Below are 10,720 nucleotides of genomic sequence, written 5' to 3' on the forward strand. Positions count from 1 at the left end.
GTTCTGTAACATACCTGTCACAAAAATGGTATGCATGTCACACCATTGAGTTATTAATTTAGAATAGAATATCATGGTGGAAGGTGCAATTCAAATCCATGAAATGAAATGTACTGTGGAAGATTATGGTACACCAGGTACATGTCGACCTAGGGCATGGAAATTCTGCGGGTCAATTATGCGACCTGTGTAAATCCGACACATGCATGCATACCCTAAGATAAAAAAAACAATTTACATGAACAAGTTCATCATCACGTTATTTTCTTATTCAATAATATGATATCATATGTAAAAAGATCTGGTCCAATGAATCCGACCCATATAAATCGTTCTTCCAAAACCAAATGATGGATAAAGAAGGTCTAGTCCCACGGCCAGTCAACCACCAATAAGGTTGTGTACACATCACGAACCCTAATTAAAAGCAAAGACTATGAACTTGAGAAAGAAACCAAGGCTGGCACTTTGGCATTAGCATGTAGTCATAGTGATTTGCCAATCCACAACCAATCTGATGTGGTTGCAACTTACAAAAGGGAATCAAGATTCTTATCCAAAAAGGGTCTCAATCATGGGTTTGTTCTATCTATCTACGGTATGTTGTGTCACTATTTTGATCACTTACAGAACGAGAGAAGTCACGAATCATGAAGAAAAAATAAAAACTGAGATCAATTAGTCTTCTCTGCTTGATCCAATTCCTAAAATTTCAGGTATTAGATTATGAAGTTTACAGTGGAATCCGCACTTTCCCAATTCCATATTGTTACTAACCACATGAAAAATTGGGAATTGAAGTGATTCCAATACCGATGTTTTAGTAAAAGCAGAAAAGTCGAGAATTGAAATAATCGAAATCATTTTTATTCTCAGTTGTAAGTAAACATGTTAGTTTAATTAGGAAAGAACTCTATATAGTGAATTAGCAACCCAATCCAAACAACAGAACGTAAGATTCATTTACAGTTGCACTTTCCTTTTGAACTTGCCTGCAAGCCTGCGAAAGGGCAGACCGACAGCCCTAGCCACCTGGCCTAAACCACGTCTGCCATTACAATTTCTCTTTAATACTACAATACAACTCGATATTTTCTTGTCAACGAGGTCCTGAAAGCTCCATGGCTTCAATGATGAAAGAAGACTCTTGATGCACATTACTACAAGTCCTGGAGAAATCATGAGCCCTGGCCTCAAAGAGGTTGGTTCCGCCTTGTGATCCCTCTGTATGTCCTGATTGCCCAACAAGGCCTTCCAAAATCTTCAAGACGTCTGACATCTTTGGCCGGAGGATGGGGCTGGATTGAGTACACTGGAGAGCTAACTCGACACATTGTTCTAGTTCTATTGCATCGAAACATCCTTTAAGATCTCGGTCTACTAGCACTTCAAGCCTTTTCTCCTCATGTAGGGTTCTAACCTGCACAATTCAAGATTCTGTGAAATGTTTGAAATGGCACGAAAACGGAGACAAAAATAAAAGAGTGCAAACTAGGAATTGTGAAAGATTAACTCTTCTTTTACACAGCTTAGATGTATGAGACAGACAAGGATGAATTATAAACTGAAAAGCATTCCCGCGAATAATGAGACAGACAATTTTACATGAGATAAACAACAGGAGAAAACATGTGAAACTAACACTACTTACCAAATCAAGAATCATCCCCTTCTGAACTTGACCATTTCCAGCATCCAATGCTTTCTGCCCTGTTATGAGTTCCAGAAGCAGTATACCGAATCCAAAAACATCAGTTTTTTCAGAAGACTGTCCGGTTGAGAGATACTCTGGTGCCATGTGCCCTACAGTCCCCCGCACTGCAGTAGTAACATGTGATTCCCTCCGATCTAACAGCTTGGCTAGACCAAAATCCCCAACTACGGCTTCATAACTTGCATCAAGTAAAATGTTTGCAGCTTTGACGTCCCTATGAATAATTTTTGGATTTAACTGCTCATGCAAGTACAGGAGTCCACGGGCAGCCCCAAGGGCGATACACAATCTTCTGTTCCAATCCAATGATGGTTTTTCTCGACCAGTCTCTGTTAGTAAAACTCAAATCGTAAGAACAACCAGCAAAGAAATAAAAAAGACAAGCTACTTAGTGTAAAAGACGAATGGTAGATGAACAAATTGTTAATCTGCTTGGACCAAGGAAGACTTTTAGAATGCATTACTAGTCAAAATATAGGCATGTGAAATTATGAGGAATATCAATTTCCTTCACGAAGATAACAAATGAATTAAATTTATTAGCACCCAGCTTAACTTATTTGATAGGAAAGAAAGTAAAGACATATAGCAATGCATCATTGTTCTGTAATTAAACCCCAAAATTGGAAAGCAACAGAATGATTTTATCATAGGGAAGAAATAAGCAACGAAATGAAATGAAGACGGACCTCTCAAACGGTCTGCAACACTTCCATTTGGCATAAAAGGATAAATAAGCAACCTCTCGTTTGGGTCATACAAAAGCCATATAAACGTAAAAGGTTCCTATGCAAAGCCAAGCCAATCATTTCAACTTCAGTTTGAAACTGCACTTCTCCAGTGAAATTTGGATCTCTCAGTCTCTTAACTGCTATCATTGTCCTATTTGGAAGACATCCTTTATATACGACTCCATATCCACCTTGCCCTAGGATGTTTTTGGAACTAAAATTGCTGGTAGCAATTTGCAATTCTCGAAAGGAGAACCTCTTCAACTGACTAATATCAAATTCATAATCTTGCTGCACTGCAAATATGAACCAGAGTATATCATTATATATACTGCCATATATTGTGCTCAATAAAATAAGTTAGGGTAGATCAGGAAGTACCATAAGACGTAAAGAGAAGACGAGATCTGTACCAATGCACCCAAAACACAAGCAGCATTATAGAAATGACAAATGTACAACTAATGCCTAGAGCAACAGAAAGCACCCATCGGCGGTGGCTGCTGACTTTCTGTGGTGAACCTGTCTCTGCAGGTAAATTTTCGTGAACAGGAAACCATATCCAAGAAACAGTACAATAAAAAATCGGATTTGAAAGGTTGAATTACCATTTGTTGGTTTGGAGGCACCAACGCAGATTTGTGCCGAGTCTGTTGATGAAGGATTGCAAAGAAAGCTGTTCCCTGTAACACTGCAGTAAAACGAGTAAACTCTCAGTTGAAGTTAAGGTGTTCAAACAAAGCTCGTACTGATTGAATTTTTATTACCATCCCACCCTCATTCCTTTTTTTTTTTTAACTAAAATTTTATTTCCCTCTCAAACAATATTTCTGCTGATGGTCTCACCTGTAGCCTTTTGCCTGTATTTTTGGAGTAGGACCACTAAGATTGTTAAACGATAAATCTCTGTCACATTAGTCGGAAAACAAAATTAGAGCCGCTCTAATCAGTACAGAAATAAGAATGCACGGTTACAAATGAAAGGAACACATACAAGAATGAAAGACCAGTGAGATCGGCAACAAGTTTGGGAATTTGACCACTCAACTTATTTCTATTAAGTCTCCTGAAATGCTTGACATGGGAAAGGTTTCAAACACAAATAAATATCACTAAAATAATAATTATTGGAAAAAAATGTAACTAGAATCGATAGAAATACGAGTGCACCATCTATTTTAAGCCCTACTCACAAGTAACTTAGATGAGTCAGAAACCCCAAAGAACTCGGAATGTCTCCAGAAAACTGGTTACCCGAGAGGTCAAGAGTTTGAAGCTTTGAAAGTGTCCCTATCTTGGCTGGGATGGGACCAGATAACAGATTGTTTTGTAACAACCTGAAATATATGAACTGAAATATGAATCAACAAGTTGTAACTACTTTTCATAACTACAAGCACAAGTTACATTCACCGGTAGACCTTTGGTATGTTTCTCATTTATTCGATTTTGATGCTGATTACGCATACTTCATGTTTATACAGCAGAACGCATTAAGTAATCATAATCTTTATCCTTGTGAGACAAACAGGGTGCGGAGAATATCATATTCCGATGCATGTACACAGTTACAAAGACAAAGAAATGAGTTCCTACAACAAGGCCTCCTAACACACTTAGGATTATCCTAGCGTTCCAATAGTTCTTGATCAGAAAGTACCCTGCATTGCAAGAAAACATGTTTGAACAAATTTATTGTCTTCTACTCATGTTAACTCACAGAAGCGCAAACGCTTGCTAAGCAATTATCTACTTCCCCTGCCTGAAATAATACTTGGATATTTCGTTCGATCAATTGAAACAGCGCATAACTTTTCATTTTTCCACATCTATGTACTGAATGACACAATTAACAAGTTGCTTGCTACATATTGAATACAGATCAAATTGTGGCTTACAGTGTTCGAATGTGACTCAAGTTCCCAATACTCGGCGAAAGCATCCCGGATAAATCCGTGCTGACCATTGCCCTGGCAAAAGAAAGAACATTAAACCCCATTTCGAGTCTAGCCACACATGCATGCTACTAACTGTATAAAATTCATAGCTTCCAACAGACAGAAGATAACACTGGTTTCAACAGATGCTCACTAAAGAAAACATTCATTTTTTTCTTGTTCCATTGATATATTTTTTTTATTTTGGAACTGTTTCATTGACTTTAAGGAAAATAATGAAAAATGTTTGAAAACTTTGAGTTTTATACGATAAAGACAAAATAAAGGATCAAGTAAATAGTATCATGATTGACTTTTTAGTGTAAAAAATATGATTTTTTATTAAAATGAACAGTACTGGAGCTTTTTCGATAAAGCTCTCTTGATTTTAACCAAATGTAATGCACGATCCAAGCTTTTCATTAAAGTTCCTTTGATTTTAACCAAATGTAATGCACGATCCAATACTTTGCACCAATATTTTCCCACAGCATTTTCTCGAGAAACAAACAGAAACTAACACACAACGGAGAATAACAGGGACACTCACAGGGAGATGACAAAGCCCTCAGTGGAGCAACCGACCATGTTCCAAGTGCAAGGATCGACAGAGTTTATATCCCACCCGTCCATCACACTCATTCATCCTTCATCTCTCTCTTCACCGACATCAATGCAGCCACTAAAGCCCCACCAAAAACAAGAACATCACACAAACAATTTCACCATAGAAATTAAAAAAAGTCGAAAAGTCGAAAAAATGGAACTTGGGTTTTGAATCTCGAGGGGTCGTACCTTCAAAGTTGACACCTTTGGGAGAGAGAAGGCTGTCAGAAGCAGTGGGCAAGGGCATACAGAAGCAGACGAAGCAGAAGCCAAAAAGCAGCTTTTTGACACAGTTGTTTTCCATTTTAACAGGAAAAGAGAGGAAGACAAAAGCAACTTTTTACTACAGCAAAATGCAGGGAGTGAAAGATTGTGTTGACTGAACTTGAGCACCACCACCACCACCAACTTCTGCTTTTCTCTCTCTTCTTTTCTTTAGTTTCTTCTCGGTTTGGAATCTATGTTTACTGTTTTCCTCGAAAACCATTGCGAATGAAATGATTAAAAAAGGAAAAAGATACAATTTTGTTTACGATCGTAAGACCAGGACGGAGGGGAAACTCGAGATTAGGAAAGTGACACACATTGTCTGCCAAATTGTATTCTGATGGTTGGATTTGTTGACTTCCTTGTCATTCACTCTTTACCTCAAAGTTTTTTTTTCCCTTATCCACCAGAGTACTTTAGTTGTAAGTAACGAATATTGTGTACATATCGTAATCAAAATTGTTCATTTCGTGAATTACAATTTGATGATATTTGTTTATTGAACAAATTGACGGTGTCGACCTCAATCAAAATTCTCATAAAAAACTGTCCAAATGAATTGATTTTTCACGAACATAAACTTCAAATTTTAATTAAGAAAATTAACATATTAGAGTAGGATGCGTAGAATAATTACATTTATTTGTAACAAGTACAATTACAATTTACAACTGCGTGAAAAATGTAATAAACTCGTAGTCGTACTCAAATTTGACAGGACAAGTGCAAAGCTCTCGCTAGTGGCGCCAAGTTGAATGCTGCCGGTGCTTTGGACTTTTCCGGAGCGTAAAGGACATGCTCACTCAAAATATTTCAATCCGGCTTGGTGGCACAAATTCACCGCCACGCGGTTCCATTCGAATGAAATAAAAACATATGAGAACAGAATGTCGTTGTAACGGTAAACGGGAACCAAATGAAGTTGAAGACTCAAACTCCACGAGCTGAACTGATGGAAAATGTGATCCCTCGAGTTTGAATCTTAGGAAGTAATACATGAAGCAAGGACGCCAAAATGACGAAATCAAAACCTAATCTACGAATCCACGTGAGAAAAGTTACGAATCCACAAAGTTAAAGCACTTGACGACGCATTATAAGTTTCTTTGATGCAAGTCTCTCTAGCGCTTTCTTGATCCTCCCTGTAACAATATGTTGTGTCCCAACCATGGAGGGTGAATACACAACTCGTTAAATGATGGAAATGCAACATAACAAGGGGCATAAACCACGAAAGCGAGGGGTGGGGGAGGAGACGAAGCAGTACATTAACGAGACAATGCATTACACTAGAAAGTTTGAACAAACAGTAGCCAAGTAACAATATTTGTTCGGAATTTCAAGTCAGCGAGCCACCACAAACCACCGCACGACTAAATACGAAACAACATTTAAGTAGAGGAAACCCATCCAGCAGCAACCAACAACATTCTCTATTATGAGAGCCCCTCTTCCTAGCTATATAAATACACGTTTCCAGGTTTTCGGGTTTCCTAGCTTTTCCTCGTCTAGCAGCAGCTTCCTTACCAGTCCGACTCCGGCTATCTTTTACTATCAAACATGTACATGAACAAAAAGGAATTTCGGGAAAAGGGAGGAAATCATAGAGGAGAGACCACATTACATAAAGCCATCCATTCCGCCGCAGTTTGTACTCTTCTTGGTAGAGCAACAAAATGACAATCGTCAGGCTTCAATCTGTCGTGATTTACCCACAAAGAAAGTAAAACCTTTGTGTCACACATCAACTAGAAGATAGCAACTTGGATTTTAACTTCTCCACACTTATGTGCCAGCCGGATGCGAGAAGTTCAGACCCATCTGGCGTTTCACATGATCAGGTATCAACCTATTGATAAGTTCTGGGGTGGTGCCGGACAACTGCAAGGAGGAATTAAGTATTTGTATTTAGGTAAATGATTATAAAGACCTTGTAATACAATTCATGCTTTTTTTTTTTTTTTTTTTTTTCTAGCTACCGACAGGCACGTTAAGGCTCCATAACCAGATTTAGAAGAAAACAACATACCTCCTGCTTGAAATTAAAGAGAGGTGGAAATGGGCGACCGTTTGGAAGACGAGCATTGGGCTCACGAAGGTCATCAAAGAAAGAATGTGCACATGCTTCTAGCTGCAAAGACAAAAAGGGACGTGCAACAATAGTGAAAAAGAGAATCTCATATATTGAAACAGAATTCCAAAGGTAAAATTGTTGAGCCAGGAAATTCATTTTTCACCAGTGAACAAAACTTAACTCATGAGCACCGAGAATCACACTCTCTCACAAATAGATAGAGAAAACAAATGCTTCACACCCTAATCTTAACTCACGAGTATTGATAAGCGACTATCAAACAAAATTGGATCCTCAAACAATAAATAATGACATCAGTATTAAATTAATTGCATTGAACTTACAGCTGTGCAGCGAAGACTTGGTGAGTATTGCAGCAGTCTTGAAGCCAGATCAATTGCTTCTGGAGGCATCCGTTTGTGGAAAACCTAAATTAAGGAGCCCGGGTTAATACAACCTACCACTACCACGTTAAAGAAACAGAGGAACTGAACTTTATAAATCCTACCAAGTGTCTTTTATTTATCAATATTATTTCGACAAAAGAGAAAATATGCTTACATTACAAACACCTACAGAAAATGCCTAGCGTACCCAATAGATTATACATTAATGTGATCAGTGCAATATTGCAAGGAAGCAAATCTAAATACCTTGTGCCAAGGATGAGCTTTTATCTGTGGAAACCGAAAATCAGTATAATTTGGATTCATGCAACGAATTTCTTCACGTGTTGGAGTGCCAAGAACCTGCAAGATATATTGTAAGATGCTGACTCATGATTACAAGAACTCCATAATTTAAGAATTGACTATCACTACTTACCTTGATGATCTCCACAAGCTGGTCAACTGCATTTTCTCCCGGGAACAATGTCTTCAAAAAACAGTAGACTATATATGAGTACATCTATAGTAGGAACTAAATCAATTGTGGAAACAGAATCAACTGACATCTTAGAACGTTATAAAGAACTGCTAACCTGGCCCAAAAGAAGCTCTGCTAGGACACAACCTGCTGACCAGATATCGATTGAAGTTGTATAATCCGTGGCACCAAATATAAGTTCAGGAGCCCGATAGAAACGTGAACATATGTATGATATGTTTCCTTCTCCTTTCACCTACACAAGAAAATTTACGACAAGTGAATGAAACCCTACATCAAGAGACTGAAATACAAAAAAACATTTAAAGCCTGAAGGTAACATACCAGCACTTTTGCACTTCCAAAATCACAAAGCTTAACTTGGTGAGTAAGAGGATCAACCAGAAGATTTGGAGGTTTCAAATCCCTATGGCAAACTCCAGGAACGCTGTGTATGTAAGCCAGCCCTCTAAAAATCTGGAATGCATCGCCAAATTAGTGCCACAGAACATAAAACACGAAGCCAACATCCGGAAGGTTCATCATGTATTACCTGGTACATGTAAAGCTTGACATAGATCAGTGGCATTCTCTGGTTTGCATTGCTGTAATGCTTCAAAACGCGGTACATAGTCTCCGGGACATATTCCATAACCAGATTGAGAAAGAGTTCATTTTTACTGGTAGTGGAAAAGAAACAGTGCTTCAAAGAAACCACATTTGGATGGTCCATCACACGCATCAATTGAAGTTCCCGATTCTTGTATCTTCTGTCCTGCAAAACCTTCTTTATAGCCACAGTCTCGCCACTTTCCAAGCATTTCGCCTGATCGAAAAGAATTATCAGCTTCAATCACAACAAATGAACTGGTACCAAGTCACAAAACCTACAAAGATGATATTTTGACATACCTGGAAGACAATTCCAAATGAACCGGTTCCCACAACGCGCTCCGCCATGTAACTAATGGTCTGCAAAAAAAGCATAACACCCAAACAAATCAACTTCCGAAGAGAGGATAACCAACCCGATCAGCGATAAAAACATCTAGATATCAAAAATTGGATTGACAATCATATTTTAACCATTCAAATCAATCAAGAAGCAAATTTAAACAACGACACGCAGGTAATAGAGCAAATTCCAAGGATGGTACCTGTTTTGGTTCTCCATTTTTGCCTCCAATGGTTGTGGATATGATGTGACCGGTCGGATCGCTACCGTCTACAACGGGAGCAGAAATTTCCTGCACAACACGTAAAGTTACGACTTTGAAGTAAACAAATTTACCACAAAATATATGGAATTCACCATTAGAGCCACCAGAAACACGCAAAACACAACCGCGGATCACCAAAAAAAACCCAAAAGCTTCATGAAACGAAATCCTTAAAAGATCACCGAAAACATAAACAAATATTTTGCTATTTTTTCACAGATCGGTAGCACGTGATGCAAGTGCGATGCAGATTGAAAACTTCCAAATTTAACCCAAATTACATAAAACCTTCCGACTTTAATCGAACCCAGTTGATTCACATCACTGTGATCTGAACTAAAACTGGAAGTACCCCAATAAAAACCTTGAATTTGAAGAACCCAAGCTCATGCCAAAATCCAGATCAGAGAAAAAGAAACAGAACTGCTCAGCTGAGAAAGTTTCTACCTTCCGCAACCAAACATCAAAAAATTAGGGAAAGTAATGAGGGACTGAGAGAGTACCTTATCCTCAGCCATGCTCAGATGGGAAGGAAGAGGAGAGAGAAAGAGCGAAAGAGAGAAAGAGGAAGAGGGGAGAGAGAGAGAGAATCAGACTGTAAATTTTGTGGGGAGGAAGGAGAAGACCATGGCTGTGGCGGTAGTAGTGGTGGCGGTGGTGGATGAGAGAGAAGAGGAAGAGGTAGCGAGAGAGAGAGAGAGGGATGAAGAGGAAGAAGAAGAAGAAGAAGAAGAAGAAGAGAGAAGAATTAGAGGTGTCCGGTACAAACAACTCCCATGTGACTCCAGCTCTTCCTTTTCAGTTTTTGCTTCTCTCTCTCCTCTCTTTCTCTCTCTACCCAATGGAGTGGGCCCCCTGGTCTATTCCTTGCCTCCAATTACGACTTTGCCCCGCCTTTTCCTTTCTCTCGTTCGCCGACGTCGTCAATTGCCCGATTTCTCACAACCTTTGTGTTTCTTTCACTTTTTCTAATCTCCTCCCCCTACAATTATGCAATTTCCTTTTCGATTATTTAATTCCATCTTTCTGCGGGTTTTTTTTCAACGGTTAGACTAGTTATCTGTCTTTATATCTCTATCGTGAGAAATAGTAGAGTTTTTGTAACGTCACGTAATGTTGTTATTATATATTCATATCTAAACGTAAAGAGAAATGTTACCAAGATTCTGTTAAGAATATGGCTTTTTGTAAACTATTTGTCACTTCAAGTTTTTTACACAATATTTTATACTGTTAGTATGGAAATTGACTGTAAACTGTGAAGTGTCAGAGAATCCATAGAATGTTTCAATTTGAAAGTCTCC

The 10,720-nt window shown here is 38.5% G+C and overlaps 2 protein-coding genes across 3 annotated transcripts; both read right to left on the reverse strand.

Annotated features, from left to right (window-relative positions):
• Positions 1-845: 845 nt before the first annotated feature.
• On the reverse strand, positions 846-5,563 carry LOC103944074 (probable LRR receptor-like serine/threonine-protein kinase At5g45780). The gene is given in 13 exon segments (XM_018646700.2): positions 846-1,420; positions 1,652-2,043; positions 2,404-2,469; positions 2,472-2,741; positions 2,827-2,973; positions 3,054-3,136; positions 3,292-3,351; positions 3,440-3,511; positions 3,639-3,782; positions 4,344-4,415; positions 4,933-5,023; positions 5,026-5,064; positions 5,178-5,563. Coding segments are annotated over 13 exon segments (1,872 nt in total). The 5' UTR covers positions 5,293-5,563; the 3' UTR covers positions 846-1,099.
• Positions 5,564-6,519: 956 nt separating this feature from the next.
• Positions 6,520-10,109, reverse strand: LOC103944075 (shaggy-related protein kinase eta). 2 transcript variants are annotated; one of them, XM_009354466.3, is made up of 11 exons: positions 9,920-10,109; positions 9,354-9,443; positions 9,109-9,168; positions 8,750-9,022; positions 8,542-8,673; positions 8,312-8,452; positions 8,155-8,205; positions 7,983-8,078; positions 7,674-7,757; positions 7,285-7,386; positions 6,520-7,136 (listed from the first exon to the last, which is right to left on the reverse strand). In XM_009354466.3, exons 1-11 carry the CDS (start codon positions 9,932-9,934, stop codon positions 7,041-7,043), a joined length of 1,140 nt encoding a protein of 379 aa, XP_009352741.2. In that variant the 5' UTR covers positions 9,935-10,109; the 3' UTR covers positions 6,520-7,040. The 2 variants fall into 2 exon arrangements, with proteins under 2 accessions (XP_009352741.2, XP_048447183.1); XM_048591226.1 differs by lacking the exon at positions 9,920-10,109 and adding an exon at positions 9,781-9,802.
• Between the last annotated feature and the right edge of the window lie 611 nt (positions 10,110-10,720).

This window comes from the organism of the source record quoted next, unplaced genomic scaffold (genome assembly GCF_019419815.1).
Source record: "Pyrus x bretschneideri cultivar Hongxiangsu unplaced genomic scaffold, Pyrus_bretschneideri_v1 Contig33, whole genome shotgun sequence".
In the NCBI taxonomy this organism is placed as follows: Eukaryota; Viridiplantae; Streptophyta; class Magnoliopsida; order Rosales; family Rosaceae; genus Pyrus; species Pyrus x bretschneideri.